The sequence below is a fragment of the Sphaeroforma arctica genome (assembly GCF_001186125.1).
Source record: "Sphaeroforma arctica JP610 unplaced genomic scaffold supercont1.401, whole genome shotgun sequence".
NCBI lineage: Eukaryota > Ichthyosporea > Ichthyophonida > Sphaeroforma > Sphaeroforma arctica.
In genome coordinates, this window is record NW_014040157.1 from 14,888 (window position 1) to 26,802 (window position 11,915).

Genomic DNA, 11,915 nt, shown 5'->3' on the forward strand with positions numbered 1-11,915 from the left:
TTATTCCCTGAGAGACTCAGAGATACTTACGGGTAGTTATAGCCATCTGGAATAAACAGGCTAGAGGAGTATCCTAGACATACTGTATTCATCCTTATATCTATGATCTGTACTCGTATTTATCCCTGAATAAGACTTCAGAGACAGTTTTTATTTGGTCTGTCGAGTGTCGAGTGTCGAAGTGTCGAGTGTCGAAGTGTCGAGTGTCGAAGTGTCGACTGCACTCTCTTGTTGAACGACATATACGTATAGGGTTTTTAAGATTTTAGGGTTATGGGTTAATTTGGTCTTTTTTTATTACTTTTTAGAAACAAAATTACACACATGAATTCTGGTGCCGTGGGCTTGGAGTTGGCCCTTTGTGTTGGCAAATTTATTTATTTTTTTGGTGGAAATCAACTAGCACAAATATCTATGGCAAAAACTCGACCGGGAAGAAACACATGTCCCCCCACATACCACTCGCTGCTCAATTTTGGTCATACACTCAAGGCTGTATTATCAGGAAAATCCTGATTTCGAGCTGCCGCTGTTTAGGTATATTTTGGCCGTGCGTATAGGACTAACGGGTTGTGTAGTATTGTATACAGTAGACGTTACAACTGTTTGTGTTGTGTTGTGTTGTGTTCCGTAGAAACATTGTATCCCAGTTGTAAACATGCCACGCAGAGGTCCCGGAAGAAAAGACAAGGCCCAGAAGGGTCCGTTGGGTCACGATGGAGGTATGTCGTGTGTACACGTGTGTGTGTGTGTGTGTGTCGATCGCGCATGGTATACTCGAATGACAAGGTGATTGGCAGGCTTATTAGATTAGAGATAGTATGCGAAACGCTACGTATAGCATTGTGCGATGTTCTGTATTTGAATATTATACATGAGGCACATAAATAGGTCATGCATTACTGCCATTCGAGTGTATGTACCTATATCACCACTGCTCAGACCTTTTGAGCAACCGTGTGGCGTTATAATTATACTGTTCATATAAAGGTGCATGTACAGGTAGTGTGTAAAACAATTCTCAATCTCCACATGAATGAGATCGATATCGAGTATACAATATAAATAGAATACTTTGCGAAAGAGGTAATATTGCAATTGCTTACGAATATATATATATATGTGTGTGTGTGTGTGTGTGTGTCTATATATATATATATATATGTCTGTGTGTGTGTGTGTGTTGTTTTCCGTCTATTGGCTGTTTGTTGCTGTTCGGTGTGTGTTTGTAGTTATGCATATATATATATATGTGTGTGTGTGTATGTGTGTGTGTTTGTATGTATGTTGTATATTATTGTGTATAATATATATTATATGTGTGTGTGTGTGTTGTGTGTGTATGTATATGTATATATATATATATATATATATTAACCATGGATATTTCGGTTGGTGTAGCAGTATAACTTCTGATACTCTGCATAGTCCAGTCATGTCATGAGTTTTCCTCTGTATCGCGTGAATTATTTTAGACTTAGGATGTGTATGTGTGCTTCTCCATCCACATCTGATCTCTGCTAGACTGTAGTATTGTAGTACCTCACCGTGAGTATCCAGTACCTTCGTCCAAATAACTGAATGTACATACACCTTGTATGTGCGAGTGGGGTACATGTGCATATATCTGTGAGATCATATCCGTCCTTACATACGCTTGTGGAGATGTATGTATAGCGTGTGTGCAAAGCCTTTACCGACACCCTTTCGCTACGTGGGGGCATGTAACGTTGTTGACTATTGGCTTGCCATACTTCCTCCGTTTTTATTGGACTTGTCGGTTTAAGATATGGTATATCCGTCGCCTAGGATATATTTGTATATATTAGGTGTTATATGTATATAATTTTATATTTGTGCTATTTCTATATATTTCTATATTTGTCCGTGTGTGTAGCATGTGCTTGTGTCGCAATGGGTAACGAATATTGATATATACCCATTCGCAATCCACACATCTGCATACTAAGAAATAGTTCAATAAATATACACGTTACGCTATCCACCACTAACAAGCTATGTACCGCACACCGAGATGATTGATAATATGTGATTGAGTCTTATGCTCTGTGAGTGTTAGTATAGATAAAATGGGATCGTAGAGCGAAGTTGAGGAATGTGTGTTTGTAATTTTATGCGCAGTATGTGTATAAGTGTATATATATATAACATATATACACACATATAAATATAATGGAAATCGCTTCTGTGAGGCGTACCTATGTACGCTCGCTCAAGTGTTTTAATATATGCGTATACGTAGGTATAGTTGTACGTTCCTAGGCACTTCTGAGCTTAGGATGTCGAAGAAATGTTTTCAAATCCATTCTGGGTTGTTCTATGGACAGGAATGTTCACACAGACAAATGAGATTTGACCTGACACATGTATATATCCATCTCTGTGTGTGTTGTGTATGGGTCGGTGGGTGGGTGTATTATATTTATATCCATATATGTATAAATGTGTGATCATATATCTATGTATATTTATATATATATATGTATTTATAGCTCTGAAAAACACACATATAGTAATACATGGGAATTTAGTCCCCATTTAGACACCTTCACATTGCATGGCGCAGTAGCTGATGTTGCAATACATTCCACACCCCCACAGAGGGAAAGCCTGTGTTTCTGAAGAGCAAGCTGAAAGCCAGTACAGAGACTTCGGTTCCCACAAAGATCCCACAAAAACAAGGACCTGGGCGCAAGGGTAGTGCAACGGCTAAGAAGGCCCGAGCGGCTAGAGAAGCTGCAGGTATAGGGGTGTCTTGTGTATATATGTACGCTACAGTGACAATGTGTATGGATTGTTGTTTTTGTATATGTGTATGGGTGTAAGACATGTTAGGCATAGCTACACAGCAGGTATAGTAGTATCTTATACACAGTAGGTATAGTAGTTTTGTCTTGTGTATCTAAATACGCTACAGTGACAATGTGTCTGCATTGTTGTTCTGTATATGTATATGGGGTGTATGGCATCTTGGGCACAGATACACATAGCATTGTACACGCACACGACGTTGTGGTTTGGAGTAGAGAGTCTGGATGGTTGATTGTGTGTACACCTGTTATGTACCGTACCACCAGCCAGGTGGTGTGTGCTGTGGTCTATCTGAGTTTAGGAATAGTATAGCCCATGGTCTATATCTGATCGAACCATTGCGGATACCAGCCTGATATATACTACATGCCTGGTACACGCAGGATGTATATAAAAATGTACAAGAACGGGAATACACACACACCCCGATACATATTTGCCTACCTAACTATTAACGTACACCCTACCATTCAGATTCGTAGCTGAAAAGGCAGAACCCGATACACACAGTATACATACAAATACACAAACCCAAGGACACACACACATCAATATCACACACTTACTTATCCAAAGTACACAACACCTCCCATTCACCTTCATCAGCTGAAAAGGCAAAACCCGATACACGCAGTACACATACAAATACACAAACCCAGGAACACACACACCAATATCACACATTTACCTATCCAAAGTACACAACACCTACCATTCACCTTCATCAGCTGAAAAGGCAGAACAGGAAGCCGAGGCCCAAGAGTTGGGCTCTGACGATGACGGTGAGCAGACCAATCTCTTCTCCGATGACGACGAAGACGCGGGTGCGGCGATGAGTGCCGAAGCGCTGCAGCAGCAAAAGGCCAAGGGGTTCAGCGACAACAACCAGAGCTGGCTGAAGCTCATGAACGCACACAAGATGTCCTCGGATGAGGAGGGTGGACAGGGCAGCGATGCCGAGGATGAGGAGATGATGGTGTGTGTGTGTTAGTGTATGTATGTGTGGTGGGGGGGTTAATGTGGGTGTGTGTGTTGTGTTGGCGGTTTGTCTGCCTATGCGTAGTGTGATGTGTATGCTTGGTTGGTGTGGAGGTAGTGTGTACACCTGGTAGGGATAAGGTTTGCAAACCCTAATCCCTCGCGGTGGTAGGGTTTGTACACCTTGGGAGCGGCAGGGTTTGTGCACCTCTGCCGATATGTTGAATATACCCCATCTCACCTGTTGTTGCAGGATGACGAGTTTGCTGAGGCTGTTGAGGGGGAGCCCAGCGATGGCGACGACAAAGAATCATCGGGGTCTGATTCGGATTCGGATGAAATGGACATTGAGAAGAAGTCCCGAAAGATCGACGCACAGAGGAAGCAGGATGAAGAAGAGGACCAGGCAGCGGACATGGAAACGGGGGATGTGGAGTCAGAGAGGTGTGTGTGTTTGTGTATGGCGGGATGGGGGTGTAGGGTTATTTGTGTATTGGGTGTACAGTGGTGTGTTTGTGTTCGGATGTGTAGCGAGCATATATATATATATATAACGCTTGTGTCTCGATTGCGTGTGTGTTCAATCGCCGTCATGGCGTGTATTCAAAGCAAATTTTCAACTAAATCTTGAGAAGATACGTAAAGCCAATGGTTGTGACAGAATGGTTCTGGGCGAAAACCAGTGTTGGTATGAATTCTCAGTGTACAAATATAGACATCGAATGATATAGTTGTGTTTTTGATGCGCTCTCTCGCCGTCGAGTATTGGTAACACGTTGCTCCGTGCTATTTTTAGATGCCTACTTCTTGGCAGGTGCTGACACCAATCTATCTACACCTTACTCTGTTCTATTTTTAGGTTCATCCTCCCCGACGAAGTTGCAGAGGGTGAGGAAGATCCGGCAGCCACCGACTTAGTGGAGGTACAGGGGCGTATCGGACAAGTGATAGCCGTGCTCAACAACTTCAAGTATCTGGCGCAAGAGGTGTGTTCGGCTGCATCCCATGCAGGGCGTATCATATGGTTGTTACAACCTATATACTGGGTGTCTCTATTGGTTTGATGTGAGTGAATATGTATTGTGTATGAAACGGTAGAATGATATGGTTGTTACAACCTACATACTGTGTGTCTACTAGTTTAGTGGGAGTGTATATGTATTGGGTGTGAGCCAGTATAGTGATGTGTTAAGAGTTGGACAAGTAATTCCCGTGCTCAACAACTTCGAGTTCCTCGCATAGAGGTATGCTTGTCTGTGTGTATCTTGTTATAGTTGTCGTGGGAGTGATTGGTATGTAGAAATGTAGCGCGTGTTATGACGATGTTGTCCACTTGTGCACTCTATCAGGACAAGTCACGAGTGGACTACGTCAACCGATGATCGAGCATGCTTGTTGTTGCTAACGCTGTTGTCCAAACATGCACTTAAGGATAAGTCGCGAGTCAACTATACCAACCAACTGATCAAGTGTGGTTCGTGTTGTCAACGTTTTTGCCCAACATTATACTCCAAATGGACAAGTCGCGTGTGAACTATACCAACCGACTGATCAGGTGTGCATTTGATAGTTAACCTTGTTGTCCACTTATGCATTCTAACAGGGCAAGTCGCGAGTGGACTACACCAACCGACTGATCAAGGACCTCTGCACGTACTACGGCTACAACACCTTTATGATGGACAAACTTTTGGAGATGTTCACACAGCACGACATTGTGGAGTTCCTAGAGGCTTGTGAGGTGCCCCGCCCGCTCACGATCCGTGTCAACGCGTTGAAGGTACGCTTACACATGCAGATAGGATGATAGCTTACACATGCAGATAGGATGATAGCTTATACATGCAGAGAGGATGATAGCTTACACATGCAGATATGATGATAGCTTACACATGCAGAGAGGATGATAGCTTACACATGCAGAGAGGATGATAGCTTACACATGCAGAGAGGATGATAGCTTACACATGCAGAGAGGATGATAGCTTACACGTGTAGATAGGATGCTAGCTTACACATGCAGATAGGATGAGAGCTTACACATGCAGATAGGATGAGAGCTTTCACGTGCAGAGAGGATGATAGCTTACACGTGCAGATAGGACGATAGCTTACACATGCAGAGAGGATGATAGGAGGAATTGGTTCTGTCTGTGTAGACGTACGTCATGGATGTATATTGTTCGTGTGCGTGTATGTGTGTGTATAGTATAGGCCTTGCATGTTATGTGCGGGACGTATACGTGGATGTGTTCAGTGTACAAATACTTATTTACATTACAGTTGTGTCTTGGTGGTTACAGTGGCACGAGCTATCCTGCACTCGGCGAAGTATTTTTATTTGTGTACCACAGGAGAAGCTATACCTCGTCTAGTTAAATGTGTGCGTGTATATCGGGATAGGCGTATTGTGTATGTACCCTTGTATATGAATAGCCTTGTTTCTATGTATATATAAATACCACTATATATATATATATATATCCCATATATGTCCGTCTATCTGTCTGCCTACACTACTACGCCTTACTTTCCACCGTCTGTCTATACCCCTCGCAGGCAAGGAGACGAGACGTAGCCCAGTCTCTCATCGCCCGTGGTGTTAACCTAGACCCCATCGGCAAGTGGTCTAAAGTGGGTCTGGTCATATTCGACTCACCCGTGCCCATTGGCGCCACTCCAGAGTACCTCAGTGGACAGTACACCATCCAGGCCGCGTCCTCGTTCCTGCCGGTTATGGCCTGCGCCCCACAAGAAGGTGATGTTTTGTTTTATGCTTTGGAGTGTATTATATATATGTATAAACTGGGCATCCGGGCTGCTTCCTCGTTACTGTCGGTTATAGGCGTGTGGTCACTTAGAATACGTACTTCAATAGCTATTTCAACCCGGTACACATGTATATAAATATATATGCATGTGTGTATTTGTTTTTATATTCGTATTTGTATACATGTATGTGTGTGTGTCGTGTGTATTTGTATGTGTGTATATATATATTAGAATGTGTTCGTGTATTTGTATTTGTTTTCATTCTTGTATTTCTATCCACATATGCATGACCTTTTGAAGTATCCACATATACTTGATTTTTTGTATACTTGATGTGACATATCCACGTGAATGTGCTACTGTTCGAAAACACTCTCTATCACGTATCTCCGTGATCGCGCGCATCTTCTGCACACTATCGTGGTACAATCCCTTTCCAAATAAAACGTTCACCAAAACGTTTAAAAAAGCTTCTGCCATCCATTTCCTAATTTCGTCGCCTCCCTCTGCCCCTGCACACGTCGCGGATTCCTTCTTCCCGAATCTTGTGTCATTCCACTCTCCAACCATCTGCTCATGTACCCCATCCTTCTTCACCTCTACACTCCCATGTGCATCCACAGGTGAGCGTGTACTTGACATGTGCGCCGCTCCCGGCGGCAAGTCCACCTACGCCTCAGCACTGATGAAGAACTCCGGCATCCTCTTCTCTAACGACATGAACAAGTCACGTACCAAGTCTCTCTCCGCCAACATCGCACGTATGGGCGTGCGCAACGCCATCGTCTGCAACTACGACGGCAAGATGTTCCCCAAGGTCATCGGTAACTTTGACCGCGTGATGCTGGATGCGCCATGCTCGGGCACGGGTGTGATCAGTAAAGACCCCAGCGTCAAGGTCAACAAGGGCGACCGAGACATCCAGAAGTTGTCGCATCTGCAGAAGGAGCTGCTGCTGCACGCCATTGATAGTGTGGATGCCAAGAGTAAGACCGGCGGTATCATCGCATACAGGTGTGTGTGTGTGTGGACGTTTGTGGGGTGAGGTTCGGTTCGTGACAGTCTGAGATGTGAGGTGCTCGTTAGAGTATAGAATTTTAGTGTTCGTGGATTGCAACCAATATGTTCATCGATACAGCGCATGTTATAATGTGGTTTCTGCATTAGGCATTACTGCTACGTTGAAAGTAGTGCGGAGACCAGCTGCTACGTCTACAGTAGCTCTGTGTTTGTGTGTGTATATGTGCACGCAAATGTAGTGTTTTGCAAGCCATCAAAAGGTTGCACTATACAGATACACATGCATATGTATGTATATATATATATATATGGACCACTACCTATATTTGTGTGTACCTTGTGCAACATACTTGCGCAAACAAGCTGCTGAGACTGGATCACCAATTAAGTGCTTCTGTGCACAATCATAGTAACTATCATGGGCACGAGGACAATCTATGGGGCAAATGTTTATATACGTGCATAGATGTACCAGAGTATCTTCTCAACGGCATACAGTTAACTATCTATCACCAACATACAGTCAACAATTTAACACCAACACCACCGTTTGTTGCCCATCGGTCACCCGTCTCTCCCCTGTAGTACATGCTCTATCATTCTACCGCCAACATACAGTCAACTATCTATCTCACACTAATACCACCATGTGTTGCCCATCTGTCACCCGTCTCTCATCTGTAGTACATGCTCTATCATGGTGGAAGAGAACGAGGAAGTGGTCAACTACGCCCTTAAGAAGCGCAACGTCAAGCTTGTGGACAGCGGCATCGAGTTTGGCACGGATGGCTTCACCAGGTGAGTGTGTGAGTTACTGGTAGTACTTTTATGTATTTCTCGCACAGTGGGCTTTGCCAACAACGTGCATTGGTACGTACATTGGAGTACACTATATTATCAGTGCACAGGACAGTTTGGTACGGATGGTTTCACCTGGTTGGGACAGGGTGGTACACGTGCGTAGGTAGACGTCAATGTGACAGCCGTCTAGGACCAAGTACTTGAGCTACTTGTGCAGTGCTTGATACATATAGGTATCCATTACGCACAAGACCTTGACACAGACAGTACACGTGCGTAGGTAGACGCCAATGTGACAGCCGTCTAGGGCCAAGTACTTGAGCTACTTGTGCAGTGCTTGATACATATAGGTATCCATTACGCACAAGACCTTGACACAGACAGTACACGTGAGTGGGCTCTTGTTCGGTGACCATGTGCTGTATGTCGCTGACCCTTAATCCACTCTTCTTAGTAGGGATAGTCTTACTTATCTCAATTTGGGGTAGAATATATTCTCATAGTGTGACTGAGATTTATTTCAATTTGGGGTATATTGTATTTCCTATAGTGTGACAGGGTATGGTTATGGGGCTTGTCCCACACATGGGCTTACAACGGTTCGTTCCAATTGATATGTCTATGCTTTACTTACCCTTGGGATGTTTGTATATTGCAGTTTCCGTTTCATTGATATGTCTATGCTTTGCTTACCCCTGGGATGTTTCTATATTGCAGTTTCCATTGATATGTCTATGCTTTGCTTACCCCTGGGATGTTTCTATATTGCAGTTTCCGCGGTAAGAAGTACCATCCCTCCGTCAAGATGACTAAGAGATTCTATCCTCACACACACAACATGGACGGTTTCTTTGTTGCCAAGTTCAAAAAAATTAGGTATGGTTTTGTTCCAGAAACGGGATATTGTCCCATTTCTCCCAGGGACTATCTGCATGTTTTGTTTTGTTTTTTCTATTTATCGGAAACTAAAGCTGAGATTGCCCTCGAAAACTATGCAACACCAATAGCCTCGCCCGAAAAGTGCGAGTGTATTCAAACTCTGAGGACAAGTGATGGCCAAACTGTAGTAGTATTTTGGCCTACCCTTGCGTGCAGATCTAAGCTTTATTTCACTTGTACCCCCACCAACCCAGTAATAAAATCCCCGCGGGTGTGAGCGATGATGCGGACGAGGCTGAGGAAGAAGAGCCTGAGATAGTGGAGGAAGTGGAGGGTAAGTCTGTGCACTTTTTAGATATACATATGCATATATCTCAGAAGCATCAGCTCTTGGTGTTTAATCCTTAAATTATAGATATGTATATGGGTAGGTGCTTAGCTTGCATTGTCCATGGTGCGTAGTGCTTGTGCTGTATGGTGAATGTGGGTGCATGTCGTACACATCTTATCGGATCATGACACGGCTGTTTGCCATCACATGTCCGCTTAATGGCATGCAGACTGTAGCATCTGGAGACCAGATTATCAAACAAGATGACAGGGATATCCTTGTGGTGTGTGTGTGTGTGTGAAGCGTCGTTTCTGGAGCTGGATAGCCAAGGCTGAGACGTGTGTAGTCTTGTGACCAAGTACTGTTGTGTCTATGGGCTGTATCGTGGTTTTAGTCTATTTCTTGTCGTTTGTACACCGAACAATCCGAAGCATCATATGCTGTGTACTGCTTTCCAGATTTATTCAAGTATCTGATTCCCGTTTCTTTAAGCAGAGGAGCCCGTTAAAAACTCCAAAAAGGCAAAGAAATCAACGGCATCTGCCGATTCAGAAACTAACCGTGTGGAAGAAGTTGTAGTCGAAACGGAATCTACGACAGATGCACCGGTAGCAACAGAACCTGTAGCAGAAAGCACGGGCGAGTCCAGAAAACGTAAAAAGGATAGCAAGAAGGGCAAGAAAACGTCTGAGAAGAGTGGTGAGAAGGCATCAGTGGCCGAAACAACGGAAGAAAACGTAAACGAAAGTGAAACTGTAAGTGCGGTTGTGGAGAGTAGTGAGGAACCTGCGCATAAGAAACAGAAGAAGGACTCGAAAAAGAGAAGTAAGAAGTCCAGCAAAAAGTCCAAGTAGGAGTAGAGGTTCACACACATGACTTGCGGTAAGGAGGGTAGTTAGGAGAATATAAAACTTATAACCATGTATATAACATTAGAAGTGATTAAAACATTATTACCAACAGACCTGAGAAATGTGGTTAATAATTGTAGGGCAGTACTAGTAGTAGGACACCGCTTAGTAGAAGTGGACAGTTGTGAGAGACCTGCGCAGAAGAAACAGGAAAAGGACTCAAAGCAGAATAGTAGTCAATGCAGGAGCAGAGGTTCGCACACGAAGCAGGGTAGTTAAACGAATACAAGACATAAATAACACGTGTATAGCATGAGATGTGATTTGAATATTGTTACTAACAAGTCTAAGAACGCGGTGTGAATTGTTTAAAAGGCTGTACTTGGCGCAGTGGATAGTAGTAGTACGAGAATGATGCAGATGAATATACAAAGAGGACCCGAAGAAGAGAAGTAAGAAGTCCCAGCTAAAATCCAGAACAGAAAAAGAAAGAAAAAAGCGATATTCACACACTTGACTTGCCGGAGGGAGAGCAGATAGGATATAAATATAAAGTCCATCGACTACAGGCACGCGGGTTGGCAGCACGAGCATACCTGCCGGGCGTTCGCAACGCAAGGACTGATCATTTCTCTCGAGTCAGTCGTCTCCTCAATACACGCACGGGCGGCTGGATTGCTTTATTTCTAGTTTCGTTGTATGATTGTACTTTTAGTGCCTTTGTGTGAATGTATTTTTCAAGTTCATTTGTAAGTTTTTTACTTCTAGTTTCTTTGTATGATTGTACCTCTAATTCCTTGTATGATCATATTTCTAGTTCGTTTGTACGATATTATTCTCGGTACTTTACTTTATTAGTTTCATTCACTAAAGTTAATTGTTTCCGTTTTGTCGTTGGAGCTTTCCTGTAGACGTTGTCACTCCCATTATCTTTATCCACGCGCATTTTCTTTGCCCGTGCTGCCTGAGATGCTTTTCTCATATACAATAGATGCTTCATACAGTTGACTCGGCCTCATTCTGCTAATTGTAGCTAACTACCACCCTCATCGTATTGCATATCGTTCCCGCTTTATGCATCTTCCCCTTTCTTTTGGTTCGCTAGTACCACACGGACGCATATATGCTACGATAGATGACATATACTGCTGATTGAAGCTGGTACAAATATCTCTTTAAATTAGGTCGAGTACGACTCGAGAAGATTTGGTTGCTTCGCCAGAGATCCCTCAGCCTGGAGATTCCCTTCAGTGTCCTTCACATCAGAAGCGCATCCCGTACCAACTGAAGACGCCACGAGCAATCATAAAGTACGACTGTGGTGGGATTAAATGTAGAGAGAAGGTTGGCGATTGACTCAGGCAGGAAGGATAGCACTGTGTTGGATGCAATGCATAAGATACAATAAACACGTTATCACGAGCACCAACAAGAAATGCTATATTTATATA

At 43.4% G+C, this 11,915-nt stretch overlaps 2 protein-coding genes across 2 annotated transcripts in view; one reads left to right on the plus strand and one right to left on the minus strand.

The window, feature by feature from the left end:
* The first annotated feature begins 585 nt into the window (after positions 1 to 585).
* Positions 586 to 10,576, plus strand: SARC_05907 (hypothetical protein). The gene is made up of 12 exons (XM_014300212.1): positions 586 to 722; positions 2,623 to 2,763; positions 3,561 to 3,808; positions 4,064 to 4,254; positions 4,670 to 4,796; positions 5,414 to 5,590; positions 6,370 to 6,568; positions 7,206 to 7,596; positions 8,287 to 8,400; positions 9,175 to 9,279; positions 9,537 to 9,616; positions 10,109 to 10,576. The coding sequence occupies exons 1-12, from the start codon at positions 659 to 661 to the stop codon at positions 10,465 to 10,467; spliced, it is 2,196 nt and encodes a 731-aa protein (XP_014155687.1). The 5' UTR covers positions 586 to 658; the 3' UTR covers positions 10,468 to 10,576.
* A 723-nt stretch (positions 10,577 to 11,299) lies between these two features.
* Positions 11,300 to 11,915, minus strand: part of SARC_05908 (hypothetical protein) — a 6,954-nt gene continuing 6,338 nt past the window's right edge. Inside the window, exon 5 of the mRNA XM_014300213.1 lies at positions 11,300 to 11,780. Coding sequence (XP_014155688.1) covers positions 11,727 to 11,780 — 54 coding nt within the window. The 3' untranslated portion in view covers positions 11,300 to 11,726. The remainder of the gene's footprint in view (positions 11,781 to 11,915) is intronic.

Bases quoted from the DNA above. Each gene is read 5' to 3' on its own strand.
- SARC_05907 (XM_014300212.1), top strand. From the start codon at position 659: ATGCCACGCAGAGGTCCCGGAAGAAAAGACAAGGCCCAGAAGGGTCCG. The intron at 3,809-4,063 runs GTGTGTGTGTGT...CTGTTGTTGCAG, and splicing joins CCGAGGATGAGGAGATGATG to GATGACGAGTTTGCTGAGGC. The intron at 4,255-4,669 runs GTGTGTGTGTTT...TTCTATTTTTAG, and splicing joins GGGGATGTGGAGTCAGAGAG to GTTCATCCTCCCCGACGAAG.